This window comes from Bidens hawaiensis, unplaced genomic scaffold (genome assembly GCF_021521415.1).
Source record: "Bidens hawaiensis isolate Kalapana, Puna unplaced genomic scaffold, B.hawaiensis_p1.1 tig00025587_1, whole genome shotgun sequence".
Taxonomy (NCBI): Eukaryota; Viridiplantae; Streptophyta; class Magnoliopsida; order Asterales; family Asteraceae; genus Bidens; species Bidens hawaiensis.
This window is the reverse complement of record NW_027494093.1, coordinates 289,893-313,787: the sequence shown is the minus strand read 5'-3', so window position 1 is coordinate 313,787 and position 23,895 is coordinate 289,893. Positions and strand designations below refer to the sequence as shown.

The 23,895-nt window shown below is 34.6% G+C and overlaps 3 protein-coding genes across 5 annotated transcripts; all 3 read left to right on the top strand.

Moving 5' to 3' along the window:
- Positions 1-4,225: 4,225 nt before the first annotated feature.
- Positions 4,226-7,526, top strand: LOC143571837 (alkaline ceramidase-like). Of its 2 annotated transcripts, none has more exons than XM_077057164.1 (3): positions 4,226-4,313; positions 5,406-5,759; positions 6,801-7,525. In XM_077057164.1, exons 2-3 carry the CDS (start codon positions 5,506-5,508, stop codon positions 7,312-7,314), a joined length of 768 nt encoding a protein of 255 aa, XP_076913279.1. In that variant the 5' UTR covers positions 4,226-4,313; positions 5,406-5,505; the 3' UTR covers positions 7,315-7,525. The 2 variants fall into 2 exon arrangements, with proteins under 2 accessions (XP_076913279.1, XP_076913280.1); XM_077057165.1 differs by having other exon boundaries at positions 4,261-4,313; positions 5,502-5,759; positions 6,801-7,526.
- Positions 7,527-8,773: 1,247 nt separating this feature from the next.
- On the top strand, positions 8,774-12,496 carry LOC143571825 (uncharacterized). 2 transcript variants are annotated; one of them, XM_077057150.1, is made up of 6 exons: positions 8,774-9,257; positions 10,253-10,364; positions 10,457-10,628; positions 10,710-10,891; positions 11,872-12,017; positions 12,206-12,496. In XM_077057150.1, the coding sequence occupies exons 1-5, from the start codon at positions 8,791-8,793 to the stop codon at positions 11,992-11,994; spliced, it is 1,056 nt and encodes a 351-aa protein (XP_076913265.1). In that variant the 5' UTR covers positions 8,774-8,790; the 3' UTR covers positions 11,995-12,017; positions 12,206-12,496. The 2 variants fall into 2 exon arrangements, with proteins under 2 accessions (XP_076913265.1, XP_076913264.1); XM_077057149.1 differs by having other exon boundaries at positions 10,707-10,891.
- Positions 12,497-14,573: 2,077 nt separating this feature from the next.
- On the top strand, positions 14,574-17,837 carry LOC143571824 (uncharacterized). The gene is made up of 8 exons (XM_077057148.1): positions 14,574-14,811; positions 14,919-15,012; positions 16,051-16,170; positions 16,258-16,306; positions 16,403-16,502; positions 16,582-16,643; positions 16,738-16,796; positions 17,584-17,837. The coding sequence occupies exons 1-8, from the start codon at positions 14,660-14,662 to the stop codon at positions 17,689-17,691; spliced, it is 744 nt and encodes a 247-aa protein (XP_076913263.1). The 5' UTR covers positions 14,574-14,659; the 3' UTR covers positions 17,692-17,837.
- The last annotated feature ends 6,058 nt before the right edge of the window (positions 17,838-23,895 follow it).

Here is a 23,895-nt window from a genome sequence, read left to right as displayed (position 1 = left end):
CTTCTCTTTATTCTCACGCGCAGATATTTCATGCGCAGATGTGATATGCACGAGCATGTGATATGCGCCGCGCGCTGGTGCGCCGCGCGCATATGTGATGCGCGAGCATATGTGTGCCTGGGCAGATGTGATATGCACGAGCATGTGATATGCGCCGCGCGCATATGTGATGCGCGAGCATATGTGTGCCTGGGCATATGATGCCTGAGCATGTTTTGTATGCGCCATGCGCATAGGTTTTGGCTTTGTGCCTTCATAATGTGTTTATCTTGTGGGTTGACCCGCCTTGCTCGGTGTTGAGGCGGGTACATACCTCTTCACTGTTCATTCTGCCACGCAGGCTAAACGAACTGAATGTTTGGTGAACAGTTCATGAACCATTCAGCGGGAAGTTTGTTCATTTAAAAAACGAATGAAAGTGAACAAAAAAATTGAACATGTCATGTTCGCTCATCTATGTGCGTGAACATTCGTTTAAGTTCGTTCAGTTAAACTCGTTTAAGTTTTTCAGGTAAGGATGTTCATTTATTTAATAAACGAACGAACATGAACATGAAAACTTCGAAAGTCCATTACGTTCGTGAAAGTCCATTTACGTTCGTTCATTTAAACTCGTTTATGTTCGTTAGTTTATGGTGTTCGCCTATATAATAAATGAGCGGAAAAAAATTGTTCATTTATTTAAACGAGCACACGTTTCGTTCGTTCATTTAAGCTTGTGTATATTCGATACTTTACGTACATTACTATAGTTGTTTATTATTCTTTGGCCAGTTACAACTTAGTCTGGCTTTTATAACCTTTTAGGACCCAACACATTGTTCTTTATCCTACTTTTGACTGGCTTTAGCTCAACCATGTTTGTTTATACTGTTAACGAATAAACATAAACGAAACATGAACATGTTCATTTTCTTAACGAACGATCACAAACATGGAAACTCTGCTTATTCAATTGTTCGTGCCCGATTGTTTGTTCAGTTAAAGTTAAACGAACGTACAAAAAATGACTGAAACCAATACTTTAAACCGGTTTATACCAGTTGCCACTCATTAGCCCCGGTAAACCGGGAAAACGGTTTAAGCCCAAGGTAAAATTCTGGATTAGACTTTACCGGCCCTCCTCAACTCATTGCACATAACAATCCTCTTTTCTTCTCTCTTCAATTTGTTACCATGGGCCCGACAACGAGACCTTTACCGGATTCATACGACCATGACCTCTCCAAAAGATGAATCAACCAAACAATATTCCTCCATAATCCATTCTTTTCATTCTTGAACCTCCACCACCACTTTGCAAGTATCACAATATTGTTTCGTGAAGAAACCCAAACTCGAGTCCTGTGTTTTGTGTTTACTAGCGCGATAACCTTTTCCCAACATTGATGAAGCATTGTTAGGGCCAGGGGTGGCCCAGCCCCCTCCGTTTTTTTACGCGGAAGTGTAAATTCACCCGGTCTTCATGCGAAAATTTGTATACGTCGTGTAAATTTTCCCGTTTGCGCCTGAAAATTTGAGCTCGCAGCCCTCCATTTATGAAAAATTTTATACGTATTTTCGTCTGTCCCCTCCACATTTTTGTCCAACCTTTGCTACTATTTCCCAAGCTATCCAATTAACTTTTGTCTCTTCCTCCAATCCACCCAAAAAAAATACTCTAAATGGTTACTTATTCTATCTATATGCTGTTTCTACATCTCTCGAGTCTAGTATTTAGTTTATAGTTTTCTTAATTATTTATTTATCCAAAACTTTATGTGTTCTTAGAGTAAAAACTTGTCTTGTTAGGTTACATTATGACATACGCACGATAGGTACATGTATCATGTATATGTTTAGTTCCAGTCAAAACAAAACAAACATTGAAACGTGCAATGTTATTCACCCTCATGTGACAATATAATAATAGTAATAATACTTTAATAGTTTAATCTATTGATTGCATCATATGATTTATTTAAGTAAGTAATATGCTTCTTTTAAACGACAAAAAACAAATCGGTGACTTAAGTAACATAACATACCGACTGGGCACACTCACGTTGAATTTGTTGGCCCAGGCGGATCAAACAATCAGATCAAACGAACTTATCAAACAAACGAACACGATATATTGGGTAACAACCCTCGACTCTTTTCATATAATCAAACGAACTTCACGAACTTATCAAACGTACATGGAGATGAGACTTCTTGACTCTCTCTTGACTCTCTCTTGACTCTCACCAATAAAACTAATAAACTAAACCCTATTTATAGGCTCACTAAACTTGCTCTCCAAAACATATCTTTCCTAAACCTACTACAATTCAAATAGCTAAATTATAACTTAACAAAATAAACCTTTAACTTTACTAATAATTCAAGATTAATCCTTCATTCACCCTCTTAATCTTGAATTTGTACCACCAAGGTCTTGAATCCCGCATAACACTCTCAACTCTTCAATTTTAATCATTGGTTCATCTTTACCCTTTCTTTTCAGTTGTTTGTAACAAATTTGTTTAACAAGTTCTTCACGCTCGTCATTCAAACCATCCACATTGATCTCACATACCACTTCATTCTCCACATTCTTCTTTTTCACTTTTCTTTTCATTCTTTGCTCATCAAAACTTGCAGATGAATCATTCATTCTTTCTGTATCAAACCCCATTGGGTCTTTCATTCTGAAAATTCTTTTGAACCTATCATTCGGTTCTAACCTTCCATCAACAATTGCTTGATTGTTGACTTTCACACATGACTCTAAATATGCAGACCAGTTAGCTGCATCATTCATTTCATTCAGTACAATACTTTTCTTTCTCCTCACTTATCTTAACAACTTTCTCATCTTCAAGGTTGTTTAAGTCATAAAAACATACCTTAAGATTCTCCATCTTCTCTTCTTCTGAAGAAATTCTTTCTTTTTCTTCATTCAACATTTCTTTTCCTTCACTTTTCAAAACAGCTTGCAAAGCTTCTTCTTTCTCTGCAGCTTCCCGAGCTTCATTATTACGTGCTTGTTCTTCTTGAACAATAGCATCCAACCTTTCCTTATCAACGATCTTATCCAATATTTCTTTCTCAGCGGCTTCTTGAGCTGCTTTTTCATCTTCTACTTTTCGTACATAATCAATTCCAAGAAATTGAATCTTCAAAACACGCCACGCTTCCTTAGCATTCATGAGCATGCCAACCTGTACTAAGATGTCTTCCGATAGGGTTTGACATATGAACCCCAACGCCATGTACATCTTCCTTTCATCTACACCTACGCCGACTGTAGGTTCAATAACATCCCAAAAACCGTACTATTTCAGAAATCCCTCCATCTTGGTCGACCATACTTTGTAGTTCGATTTCGTCAATACTGAAAGTCCCTCACTCACCATCGTGCATATCCTATCTTTACTTTCTTGTTTGCTATTTCAGTTGGAATTGATTCCCGATCTCGAAACCAATCTCCAGTATATAACCAAACCTCACAAACTTTTCTTTTCTCTCTTACTTGATCGACAAGTCGTTCAACTTAGCATGAACAAATTAACTCTTTGCAAGAATCGATTTTATTATCTTAACTAATTCTTCTAATTGATGCTGTGTTGTTTTGAATCCCACAACAAAACAAAATAACCTCCTTTGGTTTCTTTACATAATTAGGACTTCTTTTTCAAATTGGAAAGCAAGTCACCTGTGGGTTGAATAATAAAACACTGATAGGCAGACACTATATCAAATTTGCACCAACTTTAATTAACTTTTTTTATTGAACAAAAGTAACCACACCTTGCTTAATCTTGCTACCGGTTGCCCTTGGCAAGAACGTACACCACCCAAGAATTTGATTTGATGCTCAACGATTCTTCCAAACTCTTCAAACAATAAACCCACAAACTTCAACGAACAACGACCTAAGCTCTGATACCAATTATTGGCCCAGGCGGATCAAACAATCAGATCAAACGAACTTATCAAACAAACGAACACGATATATTGGGTAACAACCCTCGACTCTTTTCATATAATCAAACGAACTTCACGAACTTATCAAACGTACATGGAGATGAGACTTCTTGACTCTCCCAATAAAACTAATAAACTAAACCCTATTTATAGACTCAATAAACTTGCTCTCCAAAACATACCTTTCCTAAACCTACTGCAATTCAAATAACTAAATTATAACTTAACAAAATAAACCTTTAACTTTACTAATAATTCAAGATTAATCCATCATAATTGTATTCCCGAAAAGAAAACCACCTGTCGCCGTTATCATTCATTCCGATTGAACATATTCGCACGCCGATCTAATGCTGTTACAGGTCCTTTTAATACATCTTCAATCATCTATTGTTTAACCTAGGGTTCTTATTCTGTTCTATATCGTTCATTTAGGTTCATTTTCATCTCATTTACGCTCTATTATTACTTTTATCATTAGATCTGGCCTAATTTTGATGTTACGATACGCTTTAATGCTTTTATTTTTATTATTATTCGAACCACGGGGAATATACGCTGTAACCGTTCGATTTGAGTTTTTGTTCCGTAATCAATCATAGCAGGTTTTACGATTGTTTATAGGTGTTATAAGAATCGTAATATGTGTTTATTGGCTTGAATTATTAGTTCAGGTTAATAATTGATTGATTTCTAGGGTTTCAATGCTGCAATATTAAATAGTTAGTTTATTTTGCATGTGTAACAGTTGAGGATTCTTATATCAAAAGGAACATTTCCAAACTGATGATATAGTTGCAAATCAATATATTGGTTAGGTGATAATGTTTACATATACATTTGTATGATTAGATCTGAAGGAATTTGAAATTACGATGCGGTTTAATACTTTTGTTGGAGTCGTGTTGCAATATGTAGGAATCGCACAATATGTGAACGGTTTTAATTGTTTGATTTGAGTTTTTGTTTGAATATGACAAAATCAATGAAATCTGAATCAAATTGATTTTGATTTTTGGTTTGGCATTGTTCATAAGAATCATAATTCATCTTGATTGACTTTAAAGAGCTCACTTTGAAAATTGCTTGATTTCTAGGGTTTCAAAGCTGCAATATCAAATAGTTTGTTTATTTGCAGATATAAGTGTATATCAGTTGATGCTTTTAAAGTGACAGAAACATTTCAAAATTGATTAATTGATTTATAGGGTTTGAATGCTGTAATATCAGATAGTTTGTTTATCTGTAGGTATAACAATTGATGGTTCTAATAAGGAAATAAACATATTAAAATTGATTGATGATTGATTGATTTATAGGGTCTGAATGCTGCAGTATCAGATAGTTTGTTTATCTGCAGATACAGTGAAAGAAACATTTTAAAAGTGATTGATTGATTGATTGATTTCTAGGGTTTGAATGTTGTAATATTAATTAGTTTGTTTATCTTGCAGGTATAACAGTTGATCATTCTTATATTGAAAGGAACGTATTATAAGTGATGATATAAGTGCAACATATTGATTTGGTGAGAACATACACATATACAGTTATATGGCAGATGATATATCAAGCTTTTGGGGGCCGGTCACATCTTCCCATGAATGGTGTGAGAAGAATTATGTGTATTCTTCTTATGTTGCTGAGTTTTATAATACCATATCAAATGCCCCGTGCATTCTTTTGGCATTTATTGGTCTTCTAAGCTCGTTAATACAACGTTTTGAGAAGAGATTTAGTGTTCTACACTTGTCAAACATGGCACTCGCGATCGGAAGCATGATGTATCATGCTACTCTACAACATGTGTAAGTAAACATTTTTCCATAACTTAACCTTTTTATGTTACATTTTTTGGTAGTTGTGACAACGGGCCCCACCAACAAGGTATCAGATAGTTTGTTCTACACTTTATAAGTCTGTAAACGAACCGGCCTCAGTTTATTGTAAACCGTTTGGTGGGAAGTTCGTTTATTTAATAAACGAACAAACATGACGACTTTTTTGTTCATTTAGTCAAAGGAACGAACATGAGCACATGTCTCGTCTATTATGTTCATGAATGTTCGTTCATTTTAATTTGTTTATGTTCGTTTGTTTACGTATGTTAGTTTACATTTGTTTAATATTTGTCTTTTATAATTTTCATTAAGTTTTTAACGGCCATTACAATTCGGCTAACAATATTTTAGGCCCAAAACATTGTTAACATTTACTAGTAATTGGTTTTCACTTAGTTATGTTCGTATATCTATGTTCAGCCATGTCTGTTTGCTTATGTTCGTGAACATTCATTTATATATTTAACTAACAAACGAACATCATACGCCTATTTTCTTATTCCACAAACATGCTCAAGAAAACTCTGTTCGTTAAATTGTTCATTTTCGGTTAGTTGTTGGGCAAAGTGAAAACTGTATTCGTTTAATTGTTCAGTTTCAATCGTTTGTTTGGTAAAGTGAGAACTCTGTTCTTTTAATTGTTCAATTGTTAAAAGTTCAAACAAACGGTTCACAGACGTTAACAAACGAGCATGAGTGAACATAGATAAACATAACGAAGCTAAAACCAATTAAAAGTAAACATGACTTATTCATTTAAGTGTTTATGTTCGATCATTTGTTCGAAAACGATTATATTTGGTTTTAGTTTAATATAATTTTTTTTAAAGGGTAATTCGTTTCTCCAACAAGTTTATGATAGTTGCTAGTAACACCTTTCATGTTTTAATAAGCTTATGCATGGTTTTAGTTTTAAATCTTTAATATCAGTTAAAATGATTGTTCAAGTGTTCAACAAAAACATAGTGAACTAATTAAAGCTGACCATGAGAATAATACTATTTGCAGGCAACAACAGAGTGATGAAACACCAATGGTATGGGAAATGCTCCTCTACATCTACATCCTATATTCCCCCGATTGGCACTACCGCAGCACCATGCCCACATTCCTCTTCCTATACGGCATCTCATTTGCCGTTATCCACTCGGTTATCCGTTTCGATATCGGTTTCAAAATCCATTATGTCATGCTATGCATATTATGCATCCCTCGCGTTTACAAATACTACATTTACACACAAGACATACCTGCCAAACGCCTTGCAAAGTTTTATATCGCCACCCTTTTGCTCGGTAGTTTATGTTGGCTAGTTGACTGCTTCGGTTGCAGTCAAATATCCACCTGGCGGGTCAACCCACAAGGTCACGCCATGTGGCATGTTTTCATGGGCTTGAACTCTTACTTTGCAAACACGTTCTTGATGTTTTGTAGAGCTCAGCAACGCGGGTGGAGCCCGAAAGTGGTCAAGTTTATGGGAGTTCTTCCTTATGTGAGGATTGAGAAACCGAAGACGGATTAAGATTTGGGATGGTGGTAGATACGGGATTTGTGGGCCCACAAAGATAGAAGGTGACGTGTTATTTTAATTTTTATGGACTGATTTGATATTGTTTTGAAGTTGTAGTTTGTGAAAGTAGGATGCTTGTTGGTTGGTATTGTTTAGATTTTATGATATGATTCTTAAGGGTTGTAGTTCTTCTGTTTCAAAAATTTTGTAGGTTTGTTATGTTACTTTCTGTATTTTTAAACAGATCAGTTTTTATTTTCTGGACATTAAAGCATGGGTGGCATTTCAAACTGACAGCATTGGATTGATTCTGTTAATTATAGTTATGACTTTTGGGTTTGATTTGGTTTTGCTGATTAACTCGCTTCGGTTTGGTTTGGTTTGGTTTGGTTCGGTTCAATCGGTTAATTCCTGTACGGTTTGGCAATTGGAGAATATCTAGCTCACCTGGTAAGAGCACAACTTGATGTTTCAATTTGTTCATTGGATTTTAAAATCATTATAATTCTCAGACATTTTGTATAAAAACTTGAAAAGTTGAATGAATGAATGAATGATTGATCTTTTGAGAATTTACGTAAACTTCTGAAGTGGTATTAGATTCAAATGCTTTTATTACATTATTATATCATTAAGAGTTATTACACGGATTGGGGGAGGCTTTGAGGGTGGGCAATGTGGGCGTCCGGCCGGAGCTCGTTATTTTCGGGTCCACAAAAATTTCTAAAAATTTTGATATTATATATGTATTTACCCAATTACTCGAACTCTTATAAGCCCCCTATTTTTATAATTCCCAAACATTTTTATTGACTAAGACCTATTGCTGTTAGTTAGTCAATAAAAGTTAAATAATATTAAAAAAATTTAAAAAGAAGAGGCGGAATAACATTACATGCTATAACATCTTTCAGTCGATCGATTATCCCTTTTCAACATCTAATAGCTCGTTCATCCTTCAATCAATCCCTTAACGGTTAATGTTGTGATTTTGTTAATTGTTATGGTTATTATTATAACTTTAATCATCATTTAAAAAAAATTGTTTACATTATTTAGCTCGTTAAGACATAAGAACATAATTTTTTTTTTGCTCGAAAGAGGTACGCTAATTTTCATGGACGTCACTAACACAGATGTATTTTTAGAAGTAATATATTATTTTATTACAAGATCCTATTATATAATATTTTTCATACCGACCAACCTGAAAAATTAAACATTTGCATGTGTGAAAAGAAAAGAGTAAAAATCACAAAACGATTAAAAAAAAAAAAAAAAAGAGAAATAAAGATAAGGAGAAGACAACTTCTAGAGATAGAAACAAAGATCCATGTAGAGAGAGAAACATAAATATACACACAGAGAGAGGTTATCACTTTTCATTTTCATTTTCACAGAGAGTAAAATTGAGCATCATAATATTATTATTATTATTATTATTATTTTATAATAATAACAATAATAATACATGTAGAAAGAATCACCATGGTGTCGGACCAAGAAATAGCCAAAGGAGTGGAGATCCTGCTCACTCAATCTCACCCCAAATCCTTCACTTCACTAAGCGACGTCGTTCAACAGCTGGGTGAAAAGCTAGGGTTTGATTTATCCCACAAAGCCCTCTTCATTCGAGACCAAATTAATCTCCATATCTTCCGATCACAATCACAATCACCATACCACCAACCACCACCGCCGTTGTCAAAAGACCATTTTGCCCTTCAACACCAAAACTACCGCTTTTCCTCTCCGCCTCAGTTTCATAATAATAATAATAATAATACCCACTTTGCTATTCAACAGCATCAACAACAGCAGCAGCGGCAACGGCATCCGGTGGAGGTTAATTTTGGTAAACCTGCACCACCGCCGTTGCAAGTTTCGCCGCCGCCGGAGGTGAAGGTTGTGGGTCAGGGTTCCGGTGGGAAGTCGACTGAGAAGATTAAAAAAGGGTATTTTTGTCTTTTTGTGAACTAATTTTTGATTTTTTTTAATGAATTTTGGGAATATTTTTAGGGTTTTAGAATTGGGGCAAAATTTGGTTAATTGATATTGTTGTTGGCTGAAAAAAAGGGTAATTTTGTCATTTTATGAACTAGTTTTGGATTTTCTTTGAATGAATTTTGTGAATAGGGTGTTTTGAAAATTAGGGTTTTGAATTGGGGAAAAAGTTGGTTAATTGGTACTGTTGTTCTGTTATGTGATTTAGATTTAGGTGAACCCACCAATGAATGTGCTTGTTTTTTGATAATTTGACTGAATTTTGTGAATATGTTTTGGGTTTTTGAAATTTGGGGTTTTGAATTGGTTTTGTTGTTCTTTTAGGTGTTAATAGATTCATGTTAACTAACCAATGAATGTGCTTGATTGATAGTACATGACTGCTGTTTCTTCAACAGTGCTTCTGTGTAGATATTTATGACACTTTGTACTCCAAAATGGAGTAGAACAAAATGAAATTGTAAATTTTAAAGGGCTTTTTTTTAATTCATTTCAATCTTTACAATGAATATTGTGATGGCTTAAAAGATTATAGTTTCTTACTTTCTTAAGTTAAGTATTTGCAAGAAAGATTATAGTTTTGATAATCTAATAAGTATAACATGTAAAGTTAAAACCTTTCACAAACACACACACACAAAATGCATATATTCTTCAAGGATAGGGTTAACGTAAAACCAAAATTATCATACAAAACATACAAAGTGAACTAGAAAATTGCATAGGGGCATTTTCGTAATTACCTTTAATAGAGCAATTACGCTACAAGAAAGATACAAATAGAGTAACAATAATTAGGCTACACTTTACAATTAGTGTATTCATTATCACTTTCATTTTGTTGTAGCGTATTACTGAGTTAATTTGTATTTGAACCACAATGTAAGCATTCAAGTATTTGTTGTGTCATCACATTTAACATTCTCTTGTTTTCATGTCATCTCAGGGGTCATACAGGAACCAAAAGAAGAGGTGGGCCTGGTGGGCTAAACAAACTATGTGGCATTACACCCGAGCTTCAAGTTATTGTTGGCGAGTCGGCACTATCAAGAACCGATGTATGATTCACACTTCACAGTTTGAGTAACGTGTGCTTTTTACGATCATATATTATTATGAACTAATAGTATTATATTATGTATGATGTTAGATTGTGAAGCAGTTATGGGCATACATAAAGAAAAACAACCTCCAAGATCCCGGGAACAAAAGAAAGATTATTTGTGATGATGCATTGCGTGTTGTATTTGAAACCGATTGCACTGACATGTTCAAGATGAATAAGTTGCTTGCTAAACATATCATCCGACTCGAGCCCACAAGTATGTAAAACGAGGACATTAATTAATCATCATATATTTTTATAATTTGTGGATTTACAAAATAATATTTGATATTAGCAGAAGAATCGTCTCTGAAAAGGTCAAAAGTCAACGACCCTGAAGCTGAAAGTCAAGAAAATGTTTCTAGTCAAGTTATAATATCGGATGCGCTTGCAAACTGTTTAGGTATTGGTGATAAAGAGATGTCTCAATCAGAAGCTTTGAGTCTTGTTTGGAAGTATATAAAAGTCAACAATCTTGAGGTTTGACCTTTTTGTTTTGTCTGCAACAAGTCAAATTAGTATAATAATAAGAGAAAATTGCACAAAGGGTCCATGTGGTTTGACCATATTGCAAGTTTGGTCCCCAAAATTTAAAATTTCAACATGGTCAAACCACAAGGACCATTTGTACAATATTCTTTAAAGAGAATGTAGTTTGAAAGGAAACAAGTCAATTGGGTTGAAAGTCAACCAAAGTTTATAATTTTTTGTAATCATAAGATTATAATAAATTTATAATCTTTTGGCATAAAGTGATACAAAAGCTACCTGTTTTGACCAAGAAACAAATAATTTAGATTTAAAGATTGTTAGATAAGGAATTGTTGCTATCAAAGTTTGGTGAGTTTTTAGCAAAAGAAGAAATGTTTGGTGGGCGTTTAATTATCTGTAGTTAATAGAGATATACACGATTATATCTTTTTTGTTTTTTATGTTTTTATATTTAAGCTTGTAAACAATCTGAACAGACTCGAATGAGGCTTGTTCGTGTTCATACTTTTAACGTTAAACAAATAGACACTTAAACGAACGGATTTGTTTCGTTATCTTCGTTCTTTAAAAAAATGAACGGGCTTGTGTTAGTTTATTTCATTTGTTGAAATTATAAACGACCGGTTCACGAACATAAATGAACACAAGCTGACACCAATTAAAAGGGAAAGTGAATATCCAGATTAAAGTTTAGAAAATACAATAATTATTCTTACATCCAAATGATTGTTCCTAAAATTCGGATTAACGGTATCAAATATGAAAATCAATTTGATATGAAATTAATAGCAGTTATTAATAATTTACATGAACATTTAAACAAATGTCCATAACTAAATGAATGGAAAATACAAATGGTTCACTTAACATTGAGTTTGTTTACATGCTTATGTGTATTTAAGTAATGCAAATAAGCAATAGGCGAACTTGTTTATTTGTGTTTGTAATCTGGTTTTGTTTAATAATAGGATCCTCAAAATTCGGTGATGATTCTATGTGATGAAAAGCTAAAAGAACTATTTGGATGTGAAAGTATCTCTGCAATGGGAATACCCGAGTTGGTGATCCGACATCATTTAACCATGCAGTAACTTAAATCAACTTACATCAACTGGTGAGTATTTCAGCTCTTTAAACTATTGCTTAATGAAACTACATATGTGTTTACATGATTAGCGATTATGGGGTTGTTTGGTTTAATGCCATATACCCGTTTAAAAATACTCATCCAAACACAACATAGGTGGTTTGTATATGAAGCAACAGTATTTTTACTAATCTTTTTATGTTTTATTTTTTCAGATATGCAGTCTAATATAGTTATATGGTTTGTCTGACTGTGAAGGAAGTGGTAGGGTGTTTTTTCCTAATGTATTAGTGTTTAATGGTTTGCTGATTGCTGACGTGGTTAGTCAGTTATAGATGTAATTGGAGTTGCAACTTGATTTTATGTAAAACCTGAATGAAATATGTCCACAGTTTCGGTTTTCGTATGTTATGTTTAGGTGTGTCCTGTTTGTAAATGCCTAACCTTGGACAGAATGTAGTTGGACTGGTTATTAATGGAAAGGTTCTTAGAATCTTGTGTGATTGCTTTTGTTTGGTTTATTTTTTCTATTTTTATTATTATTTTTTTCACTTAGAAAGCCATATGTATGATACAATGATGGATGATGAGAACTCTTATTATAAGAAAAAGAGAGATAATAAGTGGGAAAGCTGGTCACAAGAGCTCAAGAGAAAAAGTCCCATATCCTATGAGTTAGGAATTAGGATATGAGTTAAATAGTGGGATTTCCAACGTGATGCGACAGGAATTTAATTGATATCGTTTCGGTCCATACTGTGTAGAAACTTGCTAGATTTCCAACATGATGAGTGGGAATTTAGTCGATATCGTTTCGGTCCATACGATATAGACACTTGCTATAGCAAATGAGTAACCCCAAAACTTAAAATCCTCAAACGAATACCGACATGTTTTACATTGATCGGAAACCATAAAAACAAATATTAATACCGATTCTGATAATATTTATACTGGTACTGATGTCGTTTGGTCGAAATCGGTTCGGCTTGTCACGTTACCATAAAACCCAAAACATAAAGTCATGATATGCCCAGAAGGATATCGGCGTGTGCTTTACATCGATGAAAACCATAACATCGAATATCCATACCAATTTTGATTGATGGTTGAAATCATTTTGATTTCTCATGGTATCGGCACTTGTATGATTCATGATACCAAAATATATTTTATCTAAATACAACTTTGTTATCAACAAAATTTACATCGAATGTCGAAAAAAAACAAATACAACTGCGTACTTATTTTTTTTAAGTTAACAAGCATAAGTTATTACAAAATAATTAATTGAATAATAAATAGTTGTGTTAAAGCCGTATATTACTTATAATATAAAATAATAAAAGGTGAAAATAAAATTTAAAAAATATATATTGGAGAGAAGTTGTAAATTGTAGTATAACAAGTTGAAGAACTTTAACTTGGTTAGCAAATAAACCCATTTGTCGTTGTCGGTTGTCTCGTTGGAAACCCTTAAATCTGCTCATTGAGGTGAGGATGTGGCGAGAACTCAGACAATATCGTTTTCGGTTTGTTACAATAAAAGTCTAAAAGTTATGTGACCAAAGTTGAAAGTTTAAAAGTTTTGTAGCTAAAATTAAAAGTGTAAAAGTATTGTGACCAAAGTTAAAAAATGAAAAACCTAGATGTATAAAAGTATAAAACTTTGATTGCCAAGGTTGAAATAATAAAACTAATAGTGTTAATGTGTGAAACCGTGGCCAGATTTATAAGATTAACGGCCTAATTACTAGAGGGAATGAGTCTAATGTGGTTGATCATGACTTTTAGCTAGAGATGCAAATTGTAACTGAACAATAACAGAAACCAGTTACTAACCTATATAGGAAAAAGCTTACTAACCAATGATTAGGAACCAATTATAAATTATCACATAGAATCGAACACAGGTTAATTATAGCAGGTCAAGGTTAATTTTAATAGATTATTATTATAACTTAACTACTTAATAACCGGTTTTGACAGTTTGACCAATAACCGATTACAAGTTAATTAGTTTAGTTAGTGTTTGCACACTTGTAGTTGTAGTTACCATATAGTTGGCTAATCATGAGTCTAAGGGTATGTTTGGCATGAAGCTTTTAGGAGCTACAAGCTTTAAGCTTTTAAGAAAAAGTTCATACTCAATTAAAAGCTCTGTTTGGTTCAAGGAGCTTGAAGCTTTTAGGTCAGGAGAAAAAACTTAAAGCTTAAAGCTTCTACTAGTAGCGTTTAGAAAGAGCTACAAGTTTTTAGTATGATAATTTACTTAAATAGCCTTCCAAAATAAATACATTTACTATTATTGATTTTAGTTATGCCCATTTTAGTAATTTTATACGTTTTATTAAAAGCTCCAGCTACTCTGCCAAATATCTAAATATATCTAAAGACTACAGCTTACAGCCACCAGCTTCCAGCTAATAGCCAACAGCTTCCAGCTACAACTACCAGCTAATTTTGCCAAACATACCCATAACTCTTTTATACTGTTAGTTAAAGCGTTACATAACTTTACTTTGGTATAAATATTAAAGGGATTTTGTTAGGGCTTGAGGAGAGACCGGCCTGACCCTCAATTAATATTATAACCAACCACACACAGGCAGGCAGGCAGGCTCAAGAAGAGATCGAATCGAATCGAATCGAATCGAGAAGAAGCAACAATGGCTGAAGAGTTGGTATTGGACACAGCGATCAGAGACTGGGTGCTAATACCCTTATCAGTAGTGATGGTTCTCATCGGCATCCTCAGATACTTCGTCTCCAAGCTCATGCGTACTTCCCAATTACCAGATTCCAAAATCATCAAAGAAGGGTACTACTTGTTCTATTCTATTTTCCAATTCAATCACCCATATTCTATAATAATAATAATAATAATAATACTAAATCCTATGTTGTATTTTATTATTATGATTTTAGGCAGGTAATTATTAGGGCTCGAAATCTACGTGCAGGTGCTAATTTCATTCCTCTTAAGGCCTTTCGTGCCCGCAAAGTCTATTATACCAATGAGGTTTGCCTTTTCATTTCAATTCTATTCTTATGCTTTTAGTCAACCACAATTAGATAAAACCCCAAATAAACACAGACACTGTAAATGGGTCGCTTATCGGGTCACTTTTTCCCAACTAAATTACCCGAGGGATTTAGGTTGTTTTTATTTTTAATAAAGTTGGCTTATTTGAAGTTTGGAATTTACTAATCTGTGTTGAGCAAGATCGGATCAGATCAAGATCCTATGCATGATTGGCGTCTTAGTTCTTACACTATAAGTTTTTTGAAAGTTGTAATATTTTTATGGATTTCGCTGCCGAGTTCTTTTTGATATGATAAGAATTTCGAAACTATTTGAAGTATATGTATAGGGGTGTAAACGAGCCAAGCTGAGCGTGATCTTGGCTTGCTTAACTTACAAGAGCTCAAGCTGAAGCTCGAGCTCGTTTATTGTTTATTAGTTAGTTTATATAAAATTAGAATTATTTTTTATACATATATTTTAGTTATAACTTTTTTATATAACATTATATATATGGGGATTGCGGCGCAGCTTGTTGCTCGCTTACCCATTATCAAGATGTAGCTCGGTTTGTGTTAAATGTTAATTGTAAGGTTACTATAAAAAAGTATTATAAAATAATTATATATATTATTTAGTTAAATTTATCGTAATTTTATTTTATGTATAATAAATTAACTGTGAAAGTATGTATATACGATAATAAAAAAAATTATATAAATAATAGGCTTGCAAGCCGGCTTGAGCTCAGGCTTGCTTGTTAAACAAGCTTATATTTAGGCTTGAGCTCATTTAAGCTCGGTTCGGTTCTAGCTTTTAGCGAGCCGATCTCAAGTAGATCACAAGCGGCTTGGCTTGTTTATACCCCTAAGTATAACTAACTACTGTTTTACATGTTTGCAAGGTAAAAGTAAAAAAGCTCCAAACATTTTAGTTTGGAACTATTAATATGCACAAATTAGTCTCCTATCATGGATTAGTTAAAATATAAAGTAATGTATGCAAATTCATATGACATTGATTCTGGATTTGTAGGAAAATGGTTTACTTCATGTTCCCAAGGGTCAAGCTCAGAATCCGCAGGCACAGATGTTCTCCGATCCAAACATGGCTATGGATATGATGAAGAAGAATCTTTCTATGATCATACCACAGGTATGTTCTTTTACATCGTTAAATCAATATTTTTCAGGTTTTTCGTGTATATAAAACTAATTCACCCTCATCCTCCTACTTGAACAGACCCTCACTTTTGCATGGGTTAACTTCTTCTTTTCCGGGTTCGTAGCAGGTGAGTTCCGTTTTTGCTTCTGTGTTACATTTAACATGCAATTGTAGTTGTAACTGACCGTGAATCATGTGCTTGTTTGTTTGTTTGTTTATCCAGCAAAGATACCTTTTCCATTAACTCAGAGGTTTAGATCCATGTTACAGAACGGGATTGATTTGAGTACTGTTGATGTCAGCTATGTTAGCAGTCGATCTTGGTACGCCGTTATATATTAATAAAGTTTACTTTTTGTTGAAAATACTATTCCCCATTTTTTAAATGTTGTTTTTTATCAGGTACTTTCTTAATCTGTTTGGATTGAGAGGCTTGTTTAGTCTCATTCTTGGAGAGGAAAACGGTTAGTATGTTCTTCGTATTCTTAATTTTTTATAAAGTAATAATGTCCTGTCAGTTATGATTTACTCTTTTGTTGCTATTATTTAACAATGCAGCCACAGATGATACACAGCGGATGATGCAAATGAGCGGATTTGGTTTTGATCCATCAAAGGTATACATACATATATGAATTGTTCTATATACAAATAGAGTTATGAACCCCGGTGGGGTTGATTTTGGTTGAGTTTGATCTCTTACGTGGGTGAAAAAAAAACTTTAGCTAAAGTTGGTGCGTGTCATATAAGCTACTGATATTAAAACGGGTCAAATAGGTGAAACTGGTCGAAAAAGTAATTTTAAGTCAAAACAACCTACTAAATCGTTCTGTTCAAACACAAACCGAAATAACCGAACCCAAACAAAAAAACGGTTTTGTCTTATATTTGCATGTAATCAGTGGCGAAGCTTGGACTGAGGCTCGGGGGGGGGGGGAGCTCAAAATGTATACAAAATTTCACAAACGAGGGGGGGCCGGACTCAAATTTTCAATCGAAAAAGGCTAAACTTACACTACGTATAAAAATTTTCGGCCGAAAACGGATAAATTTACACTGCTACGCATAAAAACAGGGGGGCCTGGGGCCACCCCGGCCCTCAATGAAGCTTCGCCGTAATAAAACCAAAGAAACCGAACTGGACCGAATTTGTGAATTTTCATATTTAATTTGAGTGTTAAGAGTTTAATAAAAGCGGAACCTACATAATTTGGCCCATATGGTTTGAGCCTAAGACCCAAACTGATACATGCACACCCATTATATCGGGTTTTAATGTCAAATTAGAATTTGTTTAAGTTCCATGAATACAAGTTCAGTTTTATAGGCAGAAACCCTTTGCATTATTAATTTATTATGTATAACAAAAGAATGAGTTTTAATGTTGTTTTATTAATTTCACAGAGTTTAGGTGCCGAAAAAGACGGCTTAGATATAGTTCAGCATGATTGGGTCCTACCAAAATTTGAGCAGCGAGCCGAAGCTGTTCTCAGAAAACGCCTTAGCAACTAACTTACCATGCTGTAATAGTGGTAAGTTATGGTTATAGATATTTTGTTTTGGGACTTTTTAAAAGAAACTTATTTGTATTATTAAAATTACTTGATGCTGATCTTAATACTCACTTTTGGATCAATTCAAATAAGGTATTTCATTTAGACATACTGGTTTTGTTTCAAACTTTTGTAGTTCTATTGATCTTAAGTTGTAATGACCGTTTTACCCTAGCAAACACAATTAAGATAATTTGTTGAATTCCATTACTGTTAGGATTAGACCGAAAATGTGCGCATGATGTGTAGACCGTTCATGTAATGAAGTCTGTAAATAATCATGCATGTTATAAGTTTATAACTACAAATTATCAATACAATAATCCTGTATTACAATCCAACCTCGTTAACAATCAATGGGCAAAAGGTTTTTATTTTTTAATGCATCTTTTTTTAAATAAATTGACTAACAGCCTCGTTAACAATCAATGGGCCATCTAAAATCTGTTGGCCGCTTATAAAAGTCGATTGCTCGCCAGTAACCACAGAATCAACAACACCAGCTAGCTGATTTAGCCAAAAATTTTGCAGTAAGTTTATAATGCACACCAATAAAGCTAATGGGTCTAAAATCTGTAAGAAGCATCACACTTGAATGCTTCGGAATAAGAGTGATAAACGAGCAGTTCGTACTTGATGGAACAACGCCAATGGTGACGAACTGGAGTTCACAATCAAATATACGCTGTTGCAGCAAATCCCAATATCTCTTTATGAAGCCAAAAGTAAACCCGTGTCTTAAACCTAGAGACATTCGCTTGAAGAACATTAACGTAATCATTCCAAAACTTCCCAAGCGAATTATGTTGTATTCAAAAATCATAATCATACCTTCCTCTTGTTTGTTCTGTATTCAAAATCATGCTTGCATAAACTCAATATACTATGTATAAAATATGATTGGACTATTCTTTTTCACCTTTTTATTACATTTGGATTTGGGTTTGAGATTAAGCCATTTCATTGATGGGCCATTCATATTCCGGGTATGGATGATTTGTGACTACATACAAATATACAATATTCCATCCATTTTCAAACAAATTAAAGCTAAGTTTTCAACCACTTCATTTGGACACATGTATATTGGAGTTGAATGTCTTGTATGCAAGCAAAATTACACATGCAACGTATCAACAGACATTTTATTATCAACAACCAATTATTAATATAACTCAGATATGAAATAGTTATTCATATTTTAAACTTAAATGTATTGATTTTCAGTTAAATTTACCGTTTTTAAGTGTCGTGTCTCTTCGGAATATTAAAAAATAACGTGGATGAAAAGAACGTTACGCAACGTAACATTTTACAATAATTAATTATATGTCATATTTATAAAGTTATTAGTTAGTAATTTTATTTTATGAATTAGTACAGCAATGCATTATATCACTTGAAAGCCACATGGATGAAAAGACCATCATGCCTAAAAGTACAAACTTTTTACTAGGAAGTGTCAAATATAAATCAAAGTGGTTTTCCCACGGGTTTGATATTGTTGGGTTGTATTTTAACCACGAAGAAGGTGATGCTGGTGTTAAAGCTTACCAAAATCAAATTTTCTGTTTTTTAGTTTTAGGGGATCGGTTTTGATTTTCTGACTTTTAATATGAGTTCGATTCGGTTATGATTTGGCTTATAGCTTTTACAGTTGGATTGAGAAACTTTTGCATTTTTACAGTTGGGGGGGGGGGGGGGGGGGTTAACAATTTAGTTGCTTTAGACATTTTTAACCTTTTAGGGATTTTTAGGTAATGTCACTTTCAAGTGTCCAATAAAAGCATATTGTTTTGGCATCCATAAGTTCAATATGAAGTTCTTGTGAGAATGTGAGTGGGAATTTGTTGTAGAGTGATTTTGTTAACCGTTTCAAATGACTTGGCATGGATATTTGCCAAACCTTATAATAGATTAAAACGTTATCTGGATCATGGAAGTCCCAAGGTTAGAGATTATGATGAACGTATGGTAGCTCCGAGACATTCGAAACCTTGTAGTAGATTGTAAAGGTGTCAAAATATGTTTTTGATGTATAAAACGATTTTAAAGCCTTAATGCAGCTGAATTAAAAATTTACTACAAATTTTAAGTCATGGATTTGTAGGCTAAAACACTTGATGTGTATGACAGTTTTATGATAAATAATTCAAGCCATAAATGCGTGTATAACGAATCCACTCAATACACGTGTTACCGATGATAACAAAGCTAGTAGCGTCAGTTGTAGGCATACATAAAAATGTGGGTTGTTTGAAAAGGTTAGTGTGTACCATAGCGGGATAAGTGGGAAGAAGTAGGCCTACTGAGTGTTTGGACTTACTAGATGTATAAGGCCAAGTATAATAGTCTAGATAACTGAGCAATCGTACCTAGTTTAAACAAACCTCGGTGATTAACTAAATTCACAAAAGAATATCAGAACACGTGAGTGTTTAAGGAAATAAAATAAAGAACATGAGGTGACCTAACTTGCAAAGTTTTTATGAAAGGCCTTCGGGCGTATGAAATAAACAAACCTATAACAATTTAGTTGCTTTAGACATTTTTAACCTTTTAGGGATTTTTAGGTAATGTCACTTTCAAGTGTCCAATAAAAGCATATTGTTTTGGCATCCATAAGTTCAATATGAAGTTCTTGTGAGAATGTGAGTGGGAATTTGTTGTAGAGTGATTTTGTTAACCGTTTCAAATGACTTGGCATGGATATTTGCCAAACCTTATAATAGATTAAAACGTTATCTGGATCATGGAAGTCCCAAGGTTAGAGATTATGATGAACGTATGGTAGCTCCGAGACATTCGAAACCTTGTAGTAGATTGTAAAGGTGTCAAAATATGTTTTTGATGTATAAAACGATTTTAAAGCCTTAATGCAGCTGAATTAAAAATTTACTACAAATTTTAAGTCATGGATTTGTAGGCTAAAACACTTGATGTGTATGACAGTTTTATGATAAATAATTCAAGCCATAAATGCGTGTATAACGAATCCACTCAATACACGTGTTACCGATGATAACAAAGCTAGTAGCGTCAGTTGTAGGCATACATAAAACTGTGGGTTGTTTGAAAAGATTAGTGTGTACCATAGCGGGATAAGTGGGAAGAAGTAGGCCTACTGAGTGTTTGGACTTACTAGATGTATAAGGCCAAGTATAATAGTCTAGATAACTGAGCAATCGTACCTAGTTTAAACAAACCTCGGTGATTAACTAAATTCACAAAAGAATATCAGAACACGTGAGTGTTTAAGGAAATAAAATAAAGAACATGAGGTGACCTAACTTGCAAAGTTTTTATGAAAGGCCTTCGGGCGTATGAAATAAACAAACCTATAACAATTTAGTTGCTTTAGACATTTTTAACCTTTTAGGGATTTTTAGGTAATGTCACTTTCAAGTGTCCAATAAAAGCATATTGTTTTGGCATCCATAAGTTCAATATGAAGTTCTTGTGAGAATGTGAGTGGGAATTTGTTGTAGAGTGATTTTGTTAACCGTTTCAAATGACTTGGCATGGATATTTGCCAAACCTTATAATAGATTAAAACGTTATCTGGATCATGGAAGTCCCAAGGTTAGAGATTATGATGAGCGTATGGTAGCTCCGAGACATTCGAAACCTTGTAGTAGATTGTAAAGGTGTCAAAATATGTTTTTGATGTATAAAACGATTTTAAAGCCTTAATGCAGCTGAATTAAAAATTTACTACAAATTTTAAGTCATGGATTTGTAGGCTAAAACACTTGATGTGTATGACAGTTTTATGATAAATAATTCAAGCCATAAATGCGTGTATAACGAATCCACTCAATACACGTGTTACCGATGATAACAAAGCTAGTAGCGTCAGTTGTAGGCATACATAAAACTGTGGGTTGTTTGAAAAGGTTAGTGTGTACCATAGCGGGATAAGTGGGAAGAAGTAGGCCTACTGAGTGTTTGGACTTACTAGATGTATAAGGCCAAGTATAATAGTCTAGATAACTGAGCAATCGTACCTAGTTTAAACAAACCTCGGTGATTAACTAAATTCACAAAAGAATATCAGAACACGTGAGTGTTTAAGGAAATAAAATAAAGAACATGAGGTGACCTAACTTGCAAAGTTTTTATGAAAGGCCTTCGGGCATATGAAATAAACAAACCTATGTAGGAAATAACTTTGAAAGATTATTTTCAAACGAATACCATTTTGCAAACCAACCTAGAACTCATCAACGTATGCTAACTTAATTTCGTTTCACATGTGTTTCAAACTAGATAAGACCTTTAGGAAAGAACTAGGAGTTAGGGTTTGAAGGCACTAGGCGACCAATTGACGAAGGGCCAAAACTGTCATTATTGCAAGGTTAGCTTTTGTTTAAGAGCAACCAAAGGTCCATTAATGGTTGAGCGGTCGCCTTAATATCGCATAGCAATATATTCTAGGGAAGTTAAGTTAAAGTTGGTTTTTTTATATACAAGAAATTAACAGATTTTTAATTTAGAGCAAAAGAAAGTTTAAATATCAACAAGCAATTAAACAAGATACTTTTAACTTGCTATGTCTAAAAACGAAATTAAGACATGATAAACATAAAAAATAATTAAAATCAAAATGAAATAAGGAGACATGGATAGGGAATATGAGTGTAATCACACATGGCAAGTGAGGGGTGGCACTATGGGTCCCAAACTCACAAGCTATAGTACATATAAAAGGCATTGAGATCCACTGTCACACAATATGTTTTCCCAAAGGTTAAAAATTTATATGATGGGTCCCACCTGACACATCATTCATGGTCATGATCATGGTCCTTGATTGAAAGCTTTCACAATATTATAAATTTGATTGGGTTTGTGGGCCATCTTGCCACCGGCCTACTAAAGCATCATGTTCATGTTCAACCTTCTCTTCATATCATGGCCAAACTTATCTCTCTTTTTCATGCTACATTCTAAAAACATTTAGAAGAGCACTGAAGAGGTAGGTCCCAGCAGAGCCCAGTTGGACCCACAGGACTCACCTTGAAGAGAGACGTCTGCGCAGAAACCAACTGGATCCGCAGGATCCACCATGCTCAGAGACGTGACGTCCTTACGCGCAGTACGCAAGCTGTTCCCGCAGGAAATGCCTCCCAATGGTGAAGTACTCCGCCTGTTCCCGCAGCTGCGGATACAAGCCATCAGGGAAGGCCACCCGCGCAGCAAGGCTACACGCACAAGGCACTTAGCTCTCAATAATTCAGTAGTCACCTGAAGGAATGAGCAAAGCCGGGAACAATCCCGCACAAAGGCGGGAGGGGGAATACTCCCGCCCAAATGAGCCAGTCCGTACGATACTGGAAGATCTTTTGTACTGTACCTGACGAGGTATGGGCAAAAGATCTTACCAGAGATACGACAGCCCATTGACAACAGTATGGCGAGCAGCATGCTCTTGTACTGTATGTCACTATTAGCCGCTACCTACTCACCAACTCCTGTCATACCACGTGCATAGCCTGCAGTTGGTGGAAAAGGAATAGTGCACAGCAGGCCTGGTCACTGTCAGCCGCTGCCTACCCACCAACTACCAGCATGGCACGTGCGTAGGCCACAGTTGGTAGAACAGGAATACTATTCAACCGGCTATACCCTCTTGGAAACCTACCTTCGGCTATAAATACCCCAAATGGTATGATCATCTCATCTCATCTTGTATCTTACATCTTATACCTGATATCTGCTCTAGCAATCTCTTAATATACACATATTCAAGAGCAATCTAGTCTGATTCTCACGCCGGAGGGTGGTCACAAGGAGGTACCCCCCCTTATCAGTGACGAGCTCACGGTGTCTGTTTTGCAGGTTATCAGAAGAACCATCTTTGCCGGGTCTAACCCCTCGTGGGAAACATCTATTTAACCCCCAGATTATCCGTAATCTGCCCGGGGTCGATTAGTGTTTCTTCATTGGCGCCATCCGTGCATAAAAGCTAGAACTTCATTTCTTTTCAGTTTTTTCTAACTTCTGGAAAGATGGTTAAAGAAACTCCGGTAACCACAACCCCAGCTACTGAGGGGAATACCGGCGACTACACAGTTTTTACGAACACTACCCCGGTTACCCAAGCCGAGGCAAGTGCAGTAAATTTTACGAACACTACCCCAGTTACCCAAGTTGGGGCAAG

What these genes read in the sequence shown, in the direction of transcription:
- LOC143571825 (XM_077057149.1), top strand. Translation starts at nt 8,791, where the DNA reads ATGGTGTCGGACCAAGAAATAGCCAAAGGAGTGGAGATCCTGCTCACT. An exon ending in CATCCGACTCGAGCCCACAA is followed by an intron (nt 10,629 to 10,706) that starts GTATGTAAAACG and finishes ATTTGATATTAG; the next exon opens with CAGAAGAATCGTCTCTGAAA. An exon ending in TAAAAGTCAACAATCTTGAG is followed by an intron (nt 10,892 to 11,871) that starts GTTTGACCTTTT and finishes GTTTAATAATAG; the next exon opens with GATCCTCAAAATTCGGTGAT.
- LOC143571837 (XM_077057165.1), top strand. Translation starts at nt 5,506, where the DNA reads ATGGCAGATGATATATCAAGCTTTTGGGGGCCGGTCACATCTTCCCAT. An exon ending in CATGCTACTCTACAACATGT is followed by an intron (nt 5,760 to 6,800) that starts GTAAGTAAACAT and finishes TACTATTTGCAG; the next exon opens with GCAACAACAGAGTGATGAAA.
- LOC143571824 (XM_077057148.1), top strand. Translation starts at nt 14,660, where the DNA reads ATGGCTGAAGAGTTGGTATTGGACACAGCGATCAGAGACTGGGTGCTA. An exon ending in TCCAAAATCATCAAAGAAGG is followed by an intron (nt 14,812 to 14,918) that starts GTACTACTTGTT and finishes TTATGATTTTAG; the next exon opens with GCAGGTAATTATTAGGGCTC. An exon ending in CATTCTTGGAGAGGAAAACG is followed by an intron (nt 16,644 to 16,737) that starts GTTAGTATGTTC and finishes TTAACAATGCAG; the next exon opens with CCACAGATGATACACAGCGG.